At 43.4% G+C, this 22496-nt stretch overlaps 1 protein-coding gene across 3 annotated transcripts in view; it reads right to left on the bottom strand.

Moving 5' to 3' along the window:
- The window catches only part of TTC13 (tetratricopeptide repeat domain 13), an 815569-nt gene extending 795181 nt beyond the window's left edge, over positions 1–20388 (bottom strand). For all 3 annotated transcript variants that reach the window (XM_069235032.1, XM_069235030.1, XM_069235031.1), the window contains exon 1: positions 20106–20388. In XM_069235032.1, the coding sequence (XP_069091133.1) occupies positions 20106–20265 (160 nt within the window). In that variant the 5' untranslated portion in view covers positions 20266–20388. The remainder of the gene's footprint in view (positions 1–20105) is intronic.
- Between the last annotated feature and the right edge of the window lie 2108 nt (positions 20389–22496).

Below are 22496 nucleotides of genomic sequence, written 5' to 3'. Positions count from 1 at the left end.
GGAGGTCTTGAGCAATATTGGAGTTCCGTGTTCTCTGATCAACATTATTAAAGATCTTTATTCTGATAACTATGCCAGAGTTCGCTGGGGTTCGGCTGGTGACCTGACCCCAGCTTTTTCTACAACACGAGGTGTGAGGCAGGGGTGCGTTCTTGCGCCCACCCTATTCTTATTGTTTATCAATGCATGTATCCCATATCTTTTTGATTGGTATGGTGATGCCCCGACTTTGGGTGGGCAGAGGTTCCCCTGTCTTTTGTTTGCGGATGACACCCTGCTACTCTCACGAACTGGCATGGGCCTCTCCAGACTGCTCTCCCGATTTTTTGAGTTTTGCAAGGATCATGGGTTGGAAATTAATTCAGCAAAAACTAAATATATGGTCTTTGGGGACAATAGGTGCAAAATGAAGAGGCCGGTATATCTAGATGGCGTTCTCTTGGAAAGAGTGGGCACCATTGACTATTTAGGTATCAAACTGGAAGATTCACACCTTTGGCATGCACACCGCCAGAAATCTTTATTATGTCTGAAGCAAAGAGCGGGTGGCATCGTAAGATTTGCTTCTAGATCTCCCAAATTTGCAATGTCTCCCGCCCTCGAAATATATAAATCTCAAGCCCGGGGGGGGGGGCCTATACGGTGCTGAACTTTGGGGCCATTGCAACTTGGTGGATATGGCAAGGGCGGAAAACCAATTTTTGAAACTGTTGTTAAGGGTTCCCTCCAGTACACCATCTCTGCCCATCCATATGGATTTAAATCTTTTTTCTATCTCGCAGATTGCCGCCTTAAGGCCCTTGCTATATTGGATTCAACTTTGGTCAACAGATGCCCTTTATCCATTTCACTATGGGCTTCTCAAACTGGTGGGCAGTAACACTATTAGCAAAACGAAATGGTGTGCTTATGTCAAAGGGTCCTTAATCCATCTAGGTCTAGCGTCCTACTGGTTGGACCCACTTTCTATTCCTAAAAATGCTGTGCAATTACTGAAGGATGCTTTTTGGCATAACGTTCAGATTGCGCAATTTACCAAGATTGCCCCACTGTCTATGTCCGATTGTTATTTATCAATTAAATGCCATTACGAATTTGAACCTTATATGGATACAGCACTATCCCCATCTGCGCGAGCTCTTTTTGTTAGGTTTAGAATAGGCTCTCTTCCTCTGCGCTCTTTAACGTATAAATGGCTCTGTTCTACCAATAGTTCCAAGCTTTGTCCGATGGGTTGTCAACTTGAAGAGTCTATTTCACATGTTCTCTTCTTTTGCTATGCATATCATAAACAAAGAGCTTTGTGGATTATTCCGCTTTGCAAATCTATAGGCGCCAGGTATTATCTTCATGTCGAGAGAATTTTAAAATCTGATTCATCTGTCCAGGTAGTTTTACCAGTGGCAAAATTCCTCGAATCAATCTGGCGTCTTAGATTAGCAATTTTAAAGAATAAGACTGGATATCCAATTTTTAGATCTATGTATGTATATTTATTGATCTTGATGTCTGATTTTAGTATTTAATTCTTAAGTATAAAGTCATTGTCCTATTGTATTACTGAAACACTTATGGGTGTAGGGAATAGGGTCTTTGTTGAGTAGAATATTCAATTTTTTTTTAGGAGATATTCATTTTGATTATTCTCTTTGCATCTTAACTCTCTTTTATCTTTTCAAAATTTTTTTTTTTGTGCCTACACTTTTACTGTTTTATTAATCTTAAAAATCAAACATTTTGATGTTTGTATTGTACTTTTATGGTATGTTTTCTACTTACCGAAATAAAGTTGAATGATGATGAATCTCAACCAATTATGTGTCAATAAGAACTGTAATCAGAGACACTTTAAGAGCCCAGCATTGGGTGTAGGGGGGAAACAGGCACAATGGGACACGAGGCATAATAGGGAGAGTCTAGGTTATCTGAGGGGGGTAGGGAGGAGTCTTGTTCTTCTGCCTGGAACTGTTCCAACACGGTATCCCATAGCTGGGCTATAGAGTATTTACTCGGGCCCTTGTATTACTCCTTCCGTATGGCCATAGCTTCACCAGCCCCCCCTCCGTGGCAGACCTCCTCCCACCATCCCAGAATTGAGGGCAAAACCAAGATTTCCAATGGCAAGTTATCTGCCTTTTGGCCAGAGAAGCACCCGGTCAATGAAGCAGGATTGTGTCTTGCATGATCTGGGCTGAGGATATAACCCTAATATGCAGTGTGCCATAATGTTGAAGTACATACATCCAGTGAGAGTTCGGAGTATATCACGTATGCCTTTCCAGGATCCATATAATCGGAGGCACCTCGAACAATGTGATGAAGATGAGGGAAATATCTTCTGTAAAGTGGATGGCATCAGGTATGCTCTATGAAAGAGTGTATACTGTATAAATTTAAATTTTGTATTCCGAGGTATCTTGCTAGGGTATGGTAGCATAAACTGCCATTCTTTATCATGGAGGAGACGGTCTAAGTCATCCTCCCAACGTTCTCCAAGTTCATCCAGATTTATAAGTAAATGGGATCTGACCCCTTTGTATAACCATTTGACTAAGTGTCTACTTGTGCCCATCTCATGTACTGCCTGTATAAGTGCATGTATCTTTGGTTCAGTGCTCTGTGGGGGCCAATGATGACGTATAAATCTCAATATGGAGGAGTGTGAAAATAAGAGCCCCTGGGAGGTCATGGGATTCAATAAAATCACAGTGTGGAACTAACTGTCCATCAGTAAAGAGATTGCCCACTATAGAAACAACTGCTGTCTCCCAGGGGGCCAGTCTAAAAAAGGAGAGAGTTTCTGTAGGAGAGGGCAGGCCACATAATGGGATGTTCAGAGAATAGGCAGGAGCAGGCCTCATAATACGAAGTGCAAAACACCAGTAACTGATAGCATGAAGTAGAAGTAAAGGTGAAGTAGATGGGGGAGTTTGCTTCCTGGTATGAGTAAAGATTGTAATGTCTCAGAATGCAAATCGGGAAGTGTGTAGTTTATTTCCTATAGGTTCAGACCCGAAAGCCATTGCAGTTGGGCAGCTATGCAATATGAATGGAAATCCGGGGCCCCGGGCCGCTGACATCTGTAGTTTGCAAAGTCCAATGCGGCGACAGTCTGAACCCCCATATAAATTCTACTAAGAGCATGTAAAGAGAGTTAAATACTTTTAATGAAATTATCACCGGGAGGTTGGCAAAGTAATATCGCAATTTAGGGTGCACAACCATTTTGACAAGCGCCAGTCTGCCCATCACCGATAGAGGTAGTGTTGTCCAGAACCTAACCTGGGCTCTCAGTGCGGAAATGGCCTTAAGTAGGTTGCAGTCAAGGAGATCCATATGCGTATGATATACCTGGATTCCAAAGTAACAAAAATAATGGTGCACTATGGAAAGCTCATGGTTTCCTAGGGTAATATCTCTCAACATTGGCCTTTGAAAGGAAAAAATGTAGGACTTGGCATGGTTCACACATGGGCCGGATAGATCAGCAAAACGCTGGAGAGTAATAGAAATGGGAGTAAGGTAACTTTCGATACTGCGGACATATGCAAGCATACCATCAGCATACAGAGTGATCGAATGTGAAAGTGGTCCGTGTGGTTATGTCCCACGTTCCTGCCTCTTGGCCGAGCCTCTGTGCTAAAGGCTCCATTGCCAAAACAAATAGTAATGGCAACAGAGGACCCTGGTGTTTGCCTCGTAATACAGTGCATGGCTCTGAGACATGGGCACCTGTTGTGGCTCGGGCAGTTGGTTCCCAGTGTATAGTACCTGGACCCACGTTACGAAGATCGTAGGAAAACCAACTTTCCGCAGCACTGCAAACAAGAATTCCCAATCAAGGGAATCAAATGCTTACTGAAGATCAAGCAAAAGGCAGCCTGCATTCGGGAAGCCGTCTGGTGCCGACTCCATGACTGGGTAGACCCATCTAATATTCAATGAGGTACTTCTGCGAGGTACAAAGCCATACTGGTCTATAGGGACCAATTTTCTCAGTAATGATAATAGTCTTAGAGCCAAAACCTTGCTAAGAATCTTAAAGTCAGTAGTTAAGAAAGAGAGAGAGAGAGCGCGAGAGAGCGAGAGAGAGGTCTATTTAATGCCAGATCTTCTGGGTCTCATCTAAGCTGTAGCACGGAGGTGGCCCAGGCCTGTCTAGTTGAAGGGGGTAGTATCTTGGCCTCCAAACCTTTGTAAAGCTTCTCCAATCAAGGCACCAACCTTGCAGAGAGAGTAAAGTAAAACTCAATAAGCAAGCCTTCTACACTCAGTGATTTATTAAGGGCAATTCCATGAATGGCAGTGCGAATTTCATTAGAGGTGAGGGGTGCCGCCAACGACTCAAAACCCTCTACTGAAAAACTCACAGGAGATGTAACGAATTCAAAAAAATCCTCTAGTTTCTCGGAACAGGAGGGAACACGCCTTATAAAACTGTGTATAATAGGAGCGAAAGGCTTTGTTAATGGCTACTTGAGTGTTAGCATGTGTCTTCAGATGACTTTATGAATAATACTGATGTGGGTGAGAGCTGTGGCCAAATCATGTGGGCGAGTAGGATGCCTGCTTTATCTCCCTCTGAATGTAACTTTACTGTGTATGTTTTGTAGTTGAACAGTGTAAGTTGTTCCAGGAGCTCTGCATGTTGTATCCTAGCCTCTTGGAATGCTGTATGACGTGTAGGATCAATAACTGACTCATGCTCTACTCTGCTCTTTTGACAGTGTTTGTATGGTTTTGTTGTTCTGACATGTCAACTTTTCTCCTTACATCCAGTCTGACGTGCACGTTTTTCTGAGGTAAGCATTGACGTGGAACAATCACTTTCTTCATTTTCAGTTTGATGATGATTTAGATGATGATCAGCTTTGTTCAGTGTCTATTTGCCTCAACTGATGATGCCGCTTGGCCATTTGGGGGTTCGTCGTACACTGCTTCTGGAACGTTCTAGCGGTCATTTTGTCTTCGTGCTGAGACACACTTATTTTTCCCTTTGCTTTGCACATCATCACAAAATTGTTCTTTTTACCAGCGCCTTTGCATATTTGACCAATGGCGGGACACTTTCCTTCAAGAGGAAACGCAAATCTGCATATGAAATACCACTTCTTTTTGAGTGTACACATCACTTTGTGTCGTTCAATCTTTTGTTTCAAATTACTTTTCTCACTTATGACACTCTCTGTGCACCTAGGCCTTCATATCGGCAGCTTGTCTTTCAGCACATTCCTCAGCTCTGGCAGCCATCAAAACTCGCTCCACGCTAAGAGTTTCTCTCAGCATTCATCGTCTGAAGGAATCTGACAAACATCCATCTACAATTCTAAGCCACATGGCTTCTTAATCATTACATTCATTATACCTGTAGTGTTTGACAAGTGTGTGGAGTCTTTCTGCAAAATTGATTGTTTAACCAATTCTTTGACGTTCTTGACTTAAAACATTTCATAATCAATGTTTTGTACTAGATTGAACCTGAGATTCAATGCATTCTTAACCTGATGGTATGTGGCTTCATTTTCACTTTTTGGTATTTTCTTTATGACTTCTTTGACACCATCGCCAGCAAGATCTTAGAGATATTTGATAATCTTCCTGTTATCAGTCTCTTAAAGTGCATCTATGAATTTTTCAAATGTTTCTATCCAGGCAGTCTATCTATCGCCAGTGTTTTGATTTTTGGCAGTGTCAAATGATGGTGGTTTTAGGAAGGCGGCAGCACTGTTCATGTGCGTGGTTGACATAGAGGGTGGAACTCTGTCAAATGCTGTTGATTGTCCCTTGGAATCTCAGGGATGTGGAATTCCTATCACCCGGGACATATTGTTTGGGGTCAAGGGCCATACGTTTTCATGTTTATTGTGTCCTTGGGACAAGTAAGCCCAACCTCCTGCCGCACAAACCCTTTGGCTGCCAGTTTACAGAGAAGGGAACTGTCTGCAGTTGCGGTAATATGTGTGTCCATTTGTAAATCCTGTTTGAACTTATATTTAAGGGTCATTAATGAAAAGCCTTCATTATCAGGGTGAGCACTATAAATAAACGTTTTAAGGTCACACAGCACTACTGACAGTGGTACCAGTATTAAACACATTTTTTTAAAAAGCGTATACACACATTTCAAAAGTTTAACAATATGAGGCTAAGTATAATGCTCCCAGAACGTGCTTTGATTAGCTGCAAATGTTTGTGATTCTTTGCTTTCAAAATAAAATGGTCAGAAAAAAATGCAAGTAGTAAATTTTAGGTGCTATTTCTTTGAAGTGTCACTTAGTTAAATGTGTTGATGCATGCTAGTATTTCCCAAATATATTCCTAATGGAAAATCAGAGTAACCATTTTCAACAAGATTATGGGAAGCATGAAAATAAACAAGCACTGGCAAAGCCAACTGATCCGAAATTTCTTGTGAGTCTTTTGATTTCGTCAATGCGTGTCTTGTTTTAACATGGCTTTTGTAACACTTTATTGTTGTGGGAGCTGCCAGGCCCTCACCATTGTAACAAGCCCTGGCAAAAAGAAAAAAAGTTTTTGGTCTAAAAAAGCACACATTCCCACCAGTGTCGTAACAAAGGCCCCGCGGCCCCCCCTCAAAGGGACCCCCCTCAGCACAGCACCTGTCCTGAGTGAATCGGGGGGGGAGGGTGGAAGGGCTCTATGTTCTCTGCAGGGGGTCCCCCTCCAGTTTCAGTATGCCACTGATTGCTACAGTAGTTCCTTGCACTGATCAAAACTACTTTGTGTGCCAATATGCCCCTTGTGGAAGAGTGAATGCAATCACTCAAAGTAAAGCCAGCCGATAGAGAAATAGATGTTTAATAAAAACAAATGTCTTTGTTAATGCCAGACCTAATTAGGGACCCTATTCTTGAAGAAAATCACAAAAGTGTACCCATGCTATATGTCTTTGAATTAGTGGCTTTCATAATTTCACAAGAATTTACAAAAGTAGACCAGGAAATTGCACTTCTAGAAAATATTTGTGAACTGTATTTAAGCACAAGCAAATATGCATGTGTTGATTTGCTCATGTGAAAATCTATTGAGCGTTTACAAGTTCACTTTCCCTCCAACCACTTTTTTCCCAACCCTGAAAGAACTTCTACTTCTGCCACTGTCAGGAGTAAATTTCCAACCTTTCTCATTATGCGAAAAGATTAGAGAACAGCTGGTGAAAGTCCTTAAAACATGCAAGTTAGTAGGTTTGCAGACTTAAAGGCATTCCAGCCCTGGAACTATTGCTTACTGCTTCCTCGAACCTCAGTATGTAGATCTAAGGAAAGGTGGCAAAATAAGAAAATTGCTATAGTAGGGATTGAAAATGTAAGTATTCAAGCCATACAATAGTAGTAGCTCTGCCATAATCAGAGAGGCTATTATCAGAGCTCTTACATAAAGAGATTGATGTCATAATTTGATGCTGCACTACTTGGCACCAAAGGGACAAGTACATTTCTTTTTACAGGACAAGCAGAATTTAAGAAGCAACCTGTCCAATGGACAAGTAGATATTTTATTACATTCCAAACCCCTGAATCTGCATCCTCACTGAGGGCTGATGATGTTTCAGCCTCCAGATCATCAAAGACAGTGTTTGGAGTTTTGGCTTTAATCTTGTTCTCCATCAGAGCCCCTTTACTCATGGGGACCTCTGAAGTTGTTCTGAGCCCGCACCAGGCGGCTTTGATGGTATGTCGCTTCAGGTATGGGACAGCTCACTAAGCACAACCCCAGTACTTCTTCTTGGGGCTCCCTGCCCAGTGCTGAGGTAATATTACACTTATCAAGACTCAGGTAAGAGTAATAGCAGTATGCTTCTTTATTTGCTTGTTCTCTCAGCCTGCATTAATATGCGTAGCAATATACAGCAACTCATTATTGTTTATGTGTTCTTTATAGGCATAGTTGTATGTGCCTTCAGCGTTAACGCTCCGTACAATGTATTATTCTGCGTGGCAGCAAAGTACCTTTTCGATGATCTTGGTTGTGGCTTCTTGACTAATGAAGCATAGACTTTTCCGTGAAGCTCTCTTTCCATTCACAAACTTCACACCGGCTGGATTTGTGCTTTGACTCCACATAAGCCAGCCAACAACTCTGCACTTCGGCAAAGGCACATGTGGCACACACGAGCAGTTTGCTTGCACCACAGTAAACTCTCCAGGAGAGCATTTTCCTCTTTAGGTTACTTATCCTTTATCTTGTCACCAGTTGTAGCAACTCTACCAAAGCCAGCCATCAACTCAGCACTTCGGCAAAGGCATATGTGGCACACACAAGCAGCTTGCTTGCACCACAGTAAACTCTCCAGGAGAGCATTTTCTTCTTTGGGTTACTTGTCCTTTCTCTTGTCACCAGTCGTAGCAACTCCAACAACTTGGTACCTGATAAATCACTAGGCCACACACAGAGCTGTAAATCACAAATCTGTATTCCTCTGTGTGTAAATGTGAACCTACCATTCTAAACAAGCTTTCATAACATTCTATTCTAGCGATGGCGTCACACTGATACAAAGTCTTCAGGGAGCCAGAAAGGTTCCATTCTAAACCCTGAAAGACACTACGAACACCATCACTGCCTCATGCTTCCACACCTTGAAGATGCTGAAGAAGATTTTCAAATGGCTACCAGACAACACCTGGAAGATCATCACCCATACTCTGCTCACCAGCAAACTAGACTACAAGAACACCCTCTATGCCAGGATCAATAAACATCTCATCAGGAGGCTGCAGAGCATCCAGAATTCAGCTGCCAGAATCACTCTCAGCGTCAAATAAATAAGCGTTCGGCAAATTGCAAGAAATAAAGAGCCAGGCTTCATAGTGCGAAGATGTGAAGGATTGGGAGTGGTAACTGGGACTTCCTTAAGCTTATACTACTATTACAATTGGCTTTGTATCTGAAAATTATTAAGGTTGAGGCTGACGAGTGTAGACTTTAGCTCTTACCCTCAAATTATTCTCTATATGCTCTGTATACCGTTGAGGAAGAAGGTATGATGTAAATCTAGGGCTTGTAGGCTACTGTAGGAGGCTGGCCTGGCTTATAATGGGTACCTGATGGTACTTACACCTTGTGCCAGGTCCAGTTATCCCTTATTAGTAGATTAGTAGTGTTCTAATAGCTTAGGCTGATAGAGGTAGCTATAGCAGAGCAGCATAGGCTGAACTAGGAGACATGCAAAGCTCCTACTATACCACTTATATCACTTAGCACTATGTCATAAGAAAACACAATGCTCAGAGTTACTAAAAATAAAAGGTACTTTATTTTAGTGACAATATGCCAAAAGTATCTCAGAGGATATACTCCCTTAGGAGGTAAATAATATACACAAAATATACACACACAAACCAAATCAGGTAATTAAACAGTTAGAAAAGTAGTGCAAATACTGTAGAACACAAGAGAATGCAAAAGGAGACAATAGGCCTAGGGGCAACACAAACCATATACTCCAAAAGTGGAATGCGAACCACGAATGGACCCCAGGCCTAGTGTAGTGTGTAGAGGGTCACTGGGAGTGTAAGAAAACACTAAGGGTGTCCAAGATACCCCACCCCAAGACCCTGAAAAGTAGGAGTAAAATTACCCTACTACCCCAGAAAGACAGTCAAGTCGGGATAGGGGATTCTGCAAGGACAACAACTGACTGCAAAGCACTGAAGACGGATTCCTGGCCCTGATGACCTGTAAAGGAAGGTGACCAAGAGTCACGCAAGTGTCCTGGGGGGGGCAGGAGCCCACTAAACCCCAGATGAAGGTGCAAAAGGGCTGCCTCCGGGTGGAAGAAGCCGAAGATTCTGCAACAACGGAAGGTGCCAGGAACTTCTCCTTTGGTCAGAAGATGTCCCATGGCGTGCTGGAGGATGCAGAGTTGTTTCCACGCAGAAAGACCACAAACAAACCTTGCTAGCTACGGTTGAGGATTTTGGGTGCTGCCAGGGCCCAGGAAGGACCAGGAGGTCGTCCCTTGGAGGAGGAGACAGAGGGGGCGCTCAGCAACACAGAGAGCCCACGCAGAAGCAGGCAGCACCCGCAGAAGCACCTGAACAGGCACTTGGAAGATCTGAGGACGACGGTTGACTCAGAGCAACAAAGGGGGGTCCCCCGACATCGGAGTCCAACTCAGAGAGTTGGGCAATGCAGGACGGAGTGCTGGGGACCTGGGCTAGGCTGTGCACAAAGGAAGTCTTGCAAAAGGGCACAGAAGCCCAAGCAGCTGCAGTTCACACAGTACACAGGATTACTGTCTGGCGTGGGGAGGCAAGGACTTACCTCCACCAAATTTGGACAGAAGGGCCACTGGACTGTCGGAGACACTTGGACCCAGCTCCTGTGTTCCAGGGACCACGCTCGTCAGGATGAGAGGGGACCCAGAGGACTGGTGATGCAGAAGTTTGGTGCCTGCGTTGGCAAGGGGAAGATTCCATCGACCCACTGGAGATTTTTTCTTGGCTTCCAGTGCACGGTGAAGGCAGACAGCCCTCAGAGCATGCACCACCAGGAAACAGTCGAGAAAGCCGTCAGGATGAGGCGCTACAATGTTGCTGGTAGTCTTCTTGCTACCTTGTTGCGGTTATGCAGGCATCCTGGAGCAGTCAGCGGTCGATCCTTGACAGAAGTCGAAGAGGGAAGTGCAGAGGAACTCTGGTGAGCTCTTGCATTCGTTATCTGGTGAGATACCCACAGGAGAGACCCTAAATAGCCCACAGAGGAGGATTGGCTACAGAGAAAGGTAAGCACCTATCAGGGGGGGTCTCTGACGTCACCTGCTGGCACTGGCCACTCAGAGCTGTCCATTGTGCCCTCACACCTCTGCATCCAAGATGGCAGAGGTCTGGGACACACTGGAGGAGCTATGGGCACCTCCCTTGGGAGGTGCTGGTCAGGGGAGTGGTCACTCCCCTTTCCTTTGTCCAGTTTCGTGCCAGAGCAGGGCTGGGGGGATCCCTGAACCTGTGTAGACTGGCTTATGCAAGGAGGGCACCATCTGTGCCCTTCAAAGCATTTCCAGAGGGCAGGAGAGGCTACTCCTCCCAGGCCCTTCACACCTATTTCCAAAGGGAGAGGGAGTAACACCCTCTCTCAGAGGAAATCCTTTGTTCTGCCTTCCTTGGACTGGGCTGCCCAGGCCCCAGGGGGGCAGAAACCTGTCTGAGGGTTGGCAGCAGCAGTAGCTGCAGAGAAAACCCCGGAAAGTTAGTTTGGCAGTACCCGGGCTCTATGCTGGAGACCCGGTGATGCATGGAATTGTCCCTCCAATACCAGAATGGTATTGGGGTGACAATTCCATGATCCTAGACATGTTACATGGCCATGTTCGGAGTTACCATTGTGACGCTACATATAGGTGTTGACCTATATGTATTGCACGCGTGTAATGGTGCCCCCGCACTCACAAAGTCTGGGGAATTTGCCCTGAACAATGTGGGGGCACCTTGGCTAGTACCAGGGTGCTCACACACTAAGTAACTTTGCACCTAACCTTCACTAAGTGAGGGTTAGACATATAGGAGACTTATAAGTTACTTAAGTGCAGTGTAAAATGGCTGTGAAATAACGTGGACGCTATTTCACTCAGGCTGCAGTGGCAGTCCTGTGTAAGAATTGTCTGAGCTCCCTATGGGTGGCAAAAGAAATGCTGCAGCCCATAGGGATCTCCTGGAACCCCAATACCCTGGGTACCTAGGTACATATACTAGGGAAATATAAGGGTGTTCCAGTGTGCCAATGAGAATTGGTAAAATTAGTCACTAGCCTGCAGTGACACTTTTAAAAGCAGAGAGAGCATAAACACTGAGGTTCTGATTAGCAGAGTCTCAGTGATACAGTTAGGCACCACACAGGACACATATAGGCCACAAACTTATGAGCACTGGGGTCCTGGCTAGCAGGATCCCAGTGACACATATCAAACACACTGACAAAGTAGGGTTTTCACTATGAGCACTGGGTCCTGGCTAGCAGGATCCCAGTGAGACAGTAAAAACACCCTGACATATACTCACAAACAGGCCAAAAGTGGGGGTAACAAGGCAAGAAAGAGGCTACCTTCCTACAGCTACCTCCAGAATTGACAAAAATTGTGCCACACTGGCTCACTCAAACGCACCTTTGACCCATCCAGATAAAAATTCCTAGAACGGGCCTAGGTAACAGGGAGGCCAAGTTAATAACATTTAGTAGAGGTTTCCTGGTGCAGGGTAACTAGATAGTAGTCTAAATATCTACTGAAGGGAATAAAATACTGTTAAAGATATGAACCAGAGATAAAAGAAAGGGAAGTGACAACAACAGTATGCAAGGGTTCATAATGCTTTGGCAGGAAACGTGATTACCATGACATAAGGAGACAGTTAGGGCAAACTGCATAAATGGTATAAATGGTAAGTGACCTTGACACCTCTGATGGTGCTAGAGGTTAAGCCCAGTGCAGTCAGATAAGGAGAGGGGAGTTAGTTTAACAATTCTCTAGGTGGCTAGAGGCCTTTGCTCATTAACAGAGCATAGGGAAGTCAGTTGGACTAATTATGGAACCTACCAGGACAGTCATGTGACCAACAACTGCATGTCTACATGGGTGGTGTGTGGGGTGCTTGTAACATGTGATAGGGCAAGGGAATGCTCTGTGGTCACGTTATAGACATAGTGGGGTCAATGGGTAGGGCTTTCAATGTTGAAAGTTTTCCAGGTTTGACACAGAGGGTCATCATTGCATAGAGGGCCTCACATCAAGAAAGTGGAAGCAGAGGGTCTTAAGGAGAATAGAATTGTCACTTCATATTTAGGACGGCGGCATGATTATAAATATTCATGCAATAGTTTGCCTAATTTAGGTAGTTTTATACACCACCAAGACAAGAATAACAATGTGTGTGGGCTGAAATATGTCACATTAAAGAAGCCCTTATTGATCTATTAGGGTGCCTTAGGTCTTTTGCAAAGTTTTCCAAAGCTCAGACCAGAAGGATATTGGCGACTGCCAGAACAGAAGTGTGTTAAGATGTAGAGAGGGTTAAGGCAGACATGAAGATGCATGCAAGAATCCAGGGGCTTGACCCAAACAGGAAAAAAACAGCCATCCTACAACCGGGAATAAAACGCAGAGGTGTTATCTGAATTCTATAACTATACAGTACCGAGAAACTCATACAGAATTTGTGAGAGGGCAGGGCAAACGTCATTCCTATGGAAATTTGGTTTAAAGATCACCTTACTAGTGCTCCTGAACAGTCAAACCAAACAACAAAACTACATTAGCAACTGTGAAAGCTGCATTTTTTCTAATAAATATTAATGTATTCTGAATGTTGAATCTGCATAGAATTTGATTTCATATAGAAAACAAGGCACTACTTGAAAAATGTGCCTACTTGAGTGGCCGCCATTTGTCACAAAGTGTCCTTATTAATTGCTTATTAAAATGAATTGAGGTGCCCATGTTTAGAATAATGTAGTAGTATGTTATATTAATGATTACTTATTATGTATTTGCTTTATTAATTGTAGGCCTTAAATTAGCAAGGTTTTGGGCCTAGTTGCACAGTCTCATGTTAAACTGTACGGTTAAGATAATGCTGTGAGAAAGTGTTTGCTTGAAGAAATTAATATGTGAATTATCCTCTTCCACTGCGTTCACCAATGGCTAGCAAATGTTTTCCTTTTCCCATGAGAACTGCTTGTTAGAAAATCATGAAACAGTTATTGATACAATGTAACGTTTAGTGTGTGTGAAAGCGATGTTCCTAGGAGCTAACAACGGATGCAATGACAGAGAGATACAAAATTGTTACTTGACAAGTCCGACGATGGAAACAGGAGAAGAGGAGCCAATCATCGACATGTGAAAGACAGTTTAGTTATATCTTGGATATGAAGTTCTGCTTTCATTGGACTAAATGTAAACGTACGATTGTTTGACCAAGGGCAACGTGGGAAGTGTTTTAGATGATTTTTCACTTTGCCCAAGTGTACAGAGGAAAGCTCGCATTTCGATCACTCTCACCTTCTGTGCTCATTCCTATTTTATTTCTCTTACTTAGAGAATTCTATCTTTAACTTTATTGCTTCAACTTTTGCTGCTTAATGCTGATCCTTAGACTATGTTTTAACCTCTTAACTGCTGGGACTTTCCCCCCCCCACCCTCAGTGCTGAGCCCTTTTTGGGCTATTTGGGGTATTTCGCGCTTAGTCCTTCATAACTTTTTGTCCACATAAGCTATCCACGCCAAATTTGCGTCCTTTTTTTCCAACATCCTAGGGATTCTAACGGTACCCAGAGTTTGTGGTTTCCCCTGGAGGAGACCAAGAAATTAGCCAAAATACAGTGAAAATCTCGTTTTTTTCAAAGAATGGGAAGAAAGGGGTGCCGAAGAAGGCTTGTGTTTTTTTCCCTGAAAATGGCATCAACAAAGGGTTTCTGGTGCTAAAATCACCATCTTCCGACCTTTCAGGAATGGGCAGACTTGAATCAGAAAACCAAATTTTTCAACACAATTTTGGCATTTTACTGGGACATACCCCATTTTTCCTATTTTTGGTGCTTTCAGCCTCCTTCCAGTTAGTGACAGGAATGGGTGTGAAACCAATGCTGGATCCCGGAAAGCTAAACATTTCTGAAAAGTGGACAAAATTCTGAATTCAGCAAGGGGTCATTTGTGTAGATCCTACAAGGTTTTCCTACAGAAAATAACAGCTGAAATAAAAAAAAAATTGAAAGTGAGCTGAAAAAAAAAAAAAGCCATTTTTCTCCACGTTTTATACTCTGTAACTTTTTCTTGCAATGTCAAATTTTTTTAAGCAATATACCGTTACGTGTGCTGGACTCTTCCGGTTGCGAGGATATATAGGGCTTGTAGGTTCATCAAGATCCCTAGGTACCCAAAGCCAATAAATGAGGTGCACCTTGCAATGGGTTTTCATTCTATACCAGGTATACAGCAATTCATTTGCTGAAATATAAAGAGTGAAAAATAGGTATCAAGAAAACCTTTGTATTTCTAAAATGGGCATAAGATAAGGTGTTGAGAAGCAGTGGTTATTTGCACGTCTCTGAATTCCGGGGTGCCCATACTAGCATGTGAATTATAGGCCATTTCTCAAATAGACGTCTTTTTTACACACTGTCTTACATTTGGAAGGAAAAAATGTATAGAAAGACAAGGGGCAATAACACTTGTTTTATTATTCTGTGTTCCCCCAAGTCTCCCGATAAAAATGGTACCTCACTTGCGTGGGTAGGCCTAATGCTCGCGACAGGAAACGCAACATGGACACACCACATTTTTACATTGAAATCGGACGTGTTTTTTGCAAAGTGCCTAGCTGTAGATTTTGGCCTCTAGCTCAGCCGGCACCTAGGGAAACCTAGCAAACCTTGGCATTTTTGAAAACTAGACACCTGGGGGAATCCAAGATGGGGTGCCTTTTGGGGTTCTGACCAGGTTCTGTTACCCAGAATCATTTGCAAACCTTAACATTTGGCTAAAAAACAAAAAAAAAACATTTCCTCATATTTCAGTGACACAAAGTTCTGGAATCTGAGAGGAGCCACAAATTTCCTTCCACCCAGCGTTCCCCCGAGTCTCCCGATAAAATTGATACCTCACTTGTGTGGGTAGGCCTAGCGCCCGCGACAGGAAATGCCCCAAAACACAATGTGGACACATGCCATTTTTTGACAGAAAACACAGGTGTTTTTTGCAAAGTGCCTACCTGTAGATTTTGGCCTCTAGCTCAGTCGGCACCTAGGGAAACCTACCAAACCTGTGCATTTTTTAAAACTAGAGACCTAGGGAACTCCAAGATGGGGTGACTTGTGGGGCTCTGACCAGGTTATGTTACCCAGAACCCCTTGCAAACCTCAAAATGTGGCTAAAAAAAACACTTTTTCCTCACATTTCGGTGACAGAAAGTTCTGGAATCTGAGAGGAGCCGCAAATTTCCTTCCACCCAGCGTTCCCGCAAGTCTCCCGATAAAAATGGTACCTCACTTGTGTGGGTAGGCCTGGTGCCCGCGACAGGAATAGATCACACAACGGTCAATGTTGGTCCTTACATGAGGCAGCTGTTGACCCTGGGGTGATCCATTCCTGACGCAGGCACTAGGTGTAGGCACTCAAGTGGGGTAGTGTTTTTATCAGGACAGGTGAGGAATCACTGGGTGGTAGGAATTTTGTGGATCCCAGCCTATTCCTGTAGTTTGTGTGACAGAAATGCGAGAAAAATTGAGTTTTTATTCAACATTTCAGCTTTGCAGGGTATTCTGGGTAAGAAAACTTTGGGGAATCCACACAAGTCACACCTCTGTGGACTCCCCCGAACGTCTAGTTTCCAGAAATGTTTGGGTTTAGTGTGTTTCTCTATATGGCCGCCGAACCCAGGACCAAAAACACAGGTGCCTGCCTTACAAAACCAGATTGTTTTGTGATAGATAATTTTGATGTCTCCACAATACGATTTGGGCGGTGGAATTTGGGGCTGAACTAAATTGGGGAGCTCCCAAGAGAGCACTCTCTCTCTCTCTGCTTGCCGCCGCATTCACCTGCTCTCTGGGTTGGGCTAACCCACTATTACCCCGTTGCACAGACTGTGCTTGCGAAGGGACAGCAGGACTGCCCTCATCACCTCCCTCATAATTTACTGGAAGAGGAGTTATCGAATGGGACCCCTCCGACTGAAAAATCACTCCCAGAGTCTGCGCCACTGTCCTATCCCTCAGATGCTCTCTCAGTATCTGATGTCTCAGTCTCTGATCCTATGTCAGAGCTGTCCTCTATAACCCGAGTGACGGCAGCAGTCATCCATCAAGATGCCATCTCTGCTATTGGCTAAACTGTTGCTCTAAAACACTAGCCTACGTAGACAGTCACAAAATCAATGGTGTGTGTGAGATACGTGCAACAGTAGAGGCCACCTTACCTGCGCTTCTTCCCTCAATCAGCACGTTCTTTCAAGACACTCAAAAAACACCTTGTCACATACCATTCGTCACAGTCTTTAGCACCTCCTGCACCCAGTCCAACAATCATTATTGGTGCTCCCACTCCCTCCTCCTCGGATTCCCTCATTACCACCCAGCAAAAGTGCCCTTCATCTCTCCATAGCCGCCCTCCACCCCGCACATACATTTCATATGTATTATAGCACAGGTAATGGCTGACTTTACTAATGTACTCAGCTATTTACATAAAATACAGATTTGCTCTTTGCAGTAGGCATATAAACCTTCTGCGCTTCTTTATGGCACTAAAACTGTCACTAGACAAAAGTCTGACCCTTTTGTAGCAGAAACATAATCACAATACTTACTTGACTTTTTTATTGCTGCCTAAAAGCTACAGTTGAAATGCGTCAGTTGAAGTATGTGCATTGCTTTGAAGACGCAAGCTGCAACTGCAAGACAACTGGTGGCAAATGTATATATATATATATATATATATATATATATCACTTTTATATGTGGGTCTGGTTTTCCTGGGGGCCGATCGCAGCCCCCAGGGAAACCACACACGTATTGACAAAAGTGATATATATAGATCTATCTCTATATATATCTATCTACATGGATATATCTATAGATATAGAGAGATCTATATATATAGATCTCTCTATATCTATAGATATATCTATGTAGATATATCTATCTACATGGATATATCTATAGATCTATAGATATATCCATGCAGATAGATATATCTACATAGATATATCTATCTATCTATCTATCTATATATATATAGAGAGAGAGAGAGAGAGAGCTATATATATAGATCTATATTTTTTTTTTTAGTAGTTGTATGGTTTCCTTGGGGGCCACTAAAAAAAATATTGCCCACACAGTAGGTCGCCCTGCCCATTTCTTTTTTTTCTTTTATTTTTTTTTTAAATAAAATTTAGCGATCGCGCCCCCCCCTCCCCCCCCCCAGGGGACACCTACCTTTTCTTTTTTTTTTTTTAAATATGCCCCCGGGGGGGACCCGGCCCGTTTTCCGAGGGGGCCGACCTCCCCCAAGTGAAATCCCTGGTGTCTAGTGGCGTTTCCTGGCCCCCGATCGCAGCTGTGCTGCGATCGGGGGCCAGGAAACACTTTCAGGCAGGCCTCGTAAGAAAGGGGAGAGTCTCCCCTTTCTTACGAGGCCTTCCCGAATGTGGGGAAGGCCGTTTGGGGCCGTTTTCCCCATTGGAGCAGGAAGCGGCCCCTAGGCCGCTTCCTGCTCCGATAGGGAAATCAACAAAGTGACGTCAGCGCGCCTCGCTGTGCGCTGACGTCACAAAGGGGCGGGTGGGGGGCGGGAGGAGACACGGAAAAGCTTCTGTGTCTCCCGGGGAGAAAAAAATAAATAAATAAATCCGATTTATTAACACCCTCCCTGGTGTCGCCCACTAGTCGTGACCCGCACTAGGGAGGTAGTGCGGGCGTCGGCCACTGGCCGACGCCCACACCCAAGGGATTAAAAATGGTATAGATAGTATAGAGTCTCCTGTTCTGAACCATTCCCTTTCGTTGTCAGATGCTGATGGTGACCGAACAGATGTCCAATCCACGAAGACAGTCACAGCTTGCTGATCCATACCGAGGTATACTAAAACGTTATTGTTTTGAGGTAATTTGTCTTTTGTTTCTAGGTACCAACTGCTAATTTTGACAGAGCCATTGCTAGATGTTTTTCCAAATTTATGTTGACTAAATTGTTTTGCAAGTCCAAACATGCTATTCTAATCAGAAGGTTAGTGAGGGAAGACCCTAAACGCTAGTAGGTTGCTATTGATAAATAACTGATGTTACTCAGTTAACAATCTAAATGTATGCTATTTCTATTGCGCAGTTGTTCTTGCTATTGATTTGTACTGTGACTCTAGAGTGCATAATAATTAATGCTTTGGCTACATTGAGATTCTATAGAAGATTTGGTCAACCAGTGTTATTTCTGTATGTAAACCATTTGATTTTGAGACTAGGTTACGTGATACTAGCATTGTTATTACAGGGAAATAAACATTCTAACTTTTACATAAAGGTGTGGTTTTTCATGACAAAAGGGGGTCATGGTGTGTGAAATTACTATCTCTGAAGATTATTGCTACTGTTGATTGAAGTTGTTAATGATTTGTATTGAAATTGAGTCCTTTGGTGGGATTTACTTTAAGCGCAGTCAAAAGGTCCATTGAACCTCTAACGCGTACCCTTATTAAAGATAAGAAACCAATTAAAGTCAGACGCGCTAACACAACCAGGATGATTTCTGAACATCTAAACAACAGAAGCTCCATATTATTCCTAAATCCATCTGGGGCCAACAGTCAAGATGACAGAAGGTAGTAGTGACCAACCTCAAACTGGAATCAGAGTGGGCTGCATATCCTTTTTAGTAAAATGGGCTTAAAGGTACACAATTCGGAGCGTAAGACAACTATTCTCTGCTTCCTGGTCACACCCATCAGAGTCGCAGTGAACAGACTGTGTAATACACTGTCCCTGGGGGATGATGAGATGTCATGAGAATAGCAGAACCAATAAGTGAGTCTGGCACTTGAATGCAACGCAAGCAAGGTCTTGGAGTGCCCACGAGCGTTCGTCAAACGGACTCTGCAGACTTGTGTTCAATGCACCTTGATGTACATGACAACAGAGAACAACGTTAAGTACAGGAAGCAATCCTATGCGCGGTTAAGGTTGCAATTTGGATACACTGTCTACTAATGGACGCAATGTTTGAATTAGTTTGTAGTTCCTGGTTACGATTACCGATTCAGTGCTAGACACAACAGGGTTCTGAGCTTTAGTCTTCGCGGGAGCACCACCTGTACATTTTAACCCCGATGTCCACTATTATTTGACCCAAAAAATGACCCAGAACCTTCTGTGGCCCTATGTTACCGGATCCCAATTCAAACAGCAGAAACCTCAAGTTGGATCGGCACTACAATCTCAAAGGCACGCGTGTAGCACTGTAAATGCTCAAACACTATGAACGTGCGAATTGCACTTCCGCAGCAGGGTCCTATGCACGCTGTCACTACATGCGGAAGTGGTGGCTCTTACAAGGACGTGGCGCTCGGCTACTGTGACCCCCTCGCCGGGTTGTACTCACCGCACTCCGGCTGCTCCTCCCAGGGCTCTGCTCGCTGCCCGCAACCCGGACCTCGGTGGTGCTGTGGGTTAAGGAGAGGTAGACGAACTGATTCCGACTCCCATCCCAGCGTCGGGCCACACATCCATGCCAGCAGCAGACACCCACAGGCGACTGTCATCCTAGCTAGACCACTCCGCACCCCGTGGCCGCAGCCTGCTCAAGCTCCGAGGCGAGCCGAGCGCCGGTTCACCAGAGAACTAGCAAGAGACGTTCGTGTTTTCACTGTTTTTGTTCCTCTTCCCCATCCGTCGCAGGTAGTTTGGCAGATGCAGCGGGGTCACATGGGTATTGTAGTTTTCAGGTTTTTCACACCTCCGCGGGACATTAGGTTGCAAGGTCACTACGTATCTTTGTAGTGTGACGCCTGTTGCAACATCTTCGTATTACTACAAACCACTTGATGAGCTTATCCAATGCAATTACATCGATATTGTACAAAGTCTAGAAGTACTGCCAAATGTTGTTTGTGAAATAAAAGGGTGCTAGTTTATTTTTAGAGAAAAACCTCGGCTATTTTTTCATGTTTCGAGTTTCTGGGTGTGCTATGATCTTGTGCTTGAATAAGCATTTGTGTAGAATCTTTGGTGTTCTTTTTGTTGTCTCAGCCCTTTCTGAAAGAAAAATGAAGGCCGATTACCCATATTGCCGGATTGTAAAGGGACAGGAGGCGGAGCTAAGACTTCAATACGATTTTATGTAACAATATTATTGTTTACCCAAGCAGTTCATTCTCTGTGTACATTCGCAATCGTTTAAAAAATAGTTAAACCAGCGCTAAAGTACTTCTAAATTAATATTTTAAAGTATCTGCTAATTTAAGTATACATTTGAAACCTGAAACTTTTTAAGGGTTTTGGGGGCCCTGGGCCAAACGTACTTTAGGGGCCCCTAGTTAGAGCAGCTTGAATTTATGATCCAACTTCATTCTTTGATACCCTTGTTGGTGCACAAACTTGTCCTAAATGATCATACCAAAGGCACACCAGCGGCTAGGACTGGGAGCGGTGTAGTCCCAATACAGACTTTGGTGCTCCCTGATTGGACCCGTTGCTAATATAATTATGATCGAGGTCAGTAATCAATGCTGAAACATTGGCATAAAGATAACAGACAAGAGTTGTCTTTTGAAATTGTATGTAAAGAAGTAATGGAGCATATACATGAAATATGTTATCTGTAAGTTTGGCAGCAAAGCATAGAGGTCATAAGTACAAATTAGTACAGTTCTACATGCAATCTGACATAGATTCACCTTCTGTAGTTAGGGAATAAGGTTTCCGGGGTACTGAAAACTACAAGTCCTTTTATAGGGCTTTTGGAAAAGACTTTTATACAATTCTACACAAGTACATTGTTCTCAGGATAAGCACCAATAGGAAACGGGCAAGAAGAAACATTTGGAGATTCTCTCATATTAATCTTACATTTTATTTCATTTTATTCAAGTGTGCTAGTTGATACATTATAAGTCAATAGCCTGAGACAGTTGGGATGTCCTTGGTAAGTTACACTGCTGGAAAGTCTCTGGGCGCGCTTTCTGTGTATTAGTGTAAACTCAAAATTATTTATTTAGAACAAGAAACAACAGTAGTAGTCATCATGTGATGTATTGTGACAACAGTTTAAGATGGACAGTGTAAACACAATTTAGAATAGCGTAAGCTCAGTTCATATTGCATTAAAATGAAAAAAGCAACCCCTAAAACCTCCCTCAATGATTTCTAAACTATCACTTCATTTTTTATTACAACACACCATTCATTAACTTTGAGTACCTCTCCTTAGACTTTCCCAAATCTTTCAAGGCATCATAGAGTTCACTTTGCATTTCTTCAACTTTATCGGCAAGTGTTTTTCTCTTTCTTCCTCTTGTTGCTGACAGTTTCTTGTACCTACCATCCATTCCATTCTGTGATGAAATTCTCTTGCAAAATTTCAGTCAAATAAGCAGACATGCAATGCCAATTAATATACCCAAAAGAGGGGTCAAAAGCAATTTTAGAATTCCCCTCCCTACACCGCAAAGCCATTCTCCTACCTTAGCAAGGCCTCTTCCAATGGACCCAAATCTAGATCCTAATTCTTCCCAGGCTCCGGAACGCTCCAGCTCTTTTAGTTATTGTGCTATATTCATGATGTTATCAACGTAGCCATACAATCAATAGACAAGGGGTTGCGCTGTAACCCTCCAAGCCTTGGGTCATCAAATAGTACAGCAACTGCTGGGTGGCCTGCCAGGGATTAATCTGCAGAATCAACCCATCAACAATAATACCTGAATTATTACTGGGAAATACATTGTATTTTTATCTTATGTTATTTATGATCAATTGAACTCCCACGCTCTCT

This window comes from Pleurodeles waltl, chromosome 5, assembly GCF_031143425.1.
Source record: "Pleurodeles waltl isolate 20211129_DDA chromosome 5, aPleWal1.hap1.20221129, whole genome shotgun sequence".
Taxonomy (NCBI): domain Eukaryota; kingdom Metazoa; phylum Chordata; class Amphibia; order Caudata; family Salamandridae; genus Pleurodeles; species Pleurodeles waltl.
The sequence above is the reverse complement of the archived record's forward strand: the minus strand, read 5'-3'. Positions and strand labels throughout refer to the sequence as shown.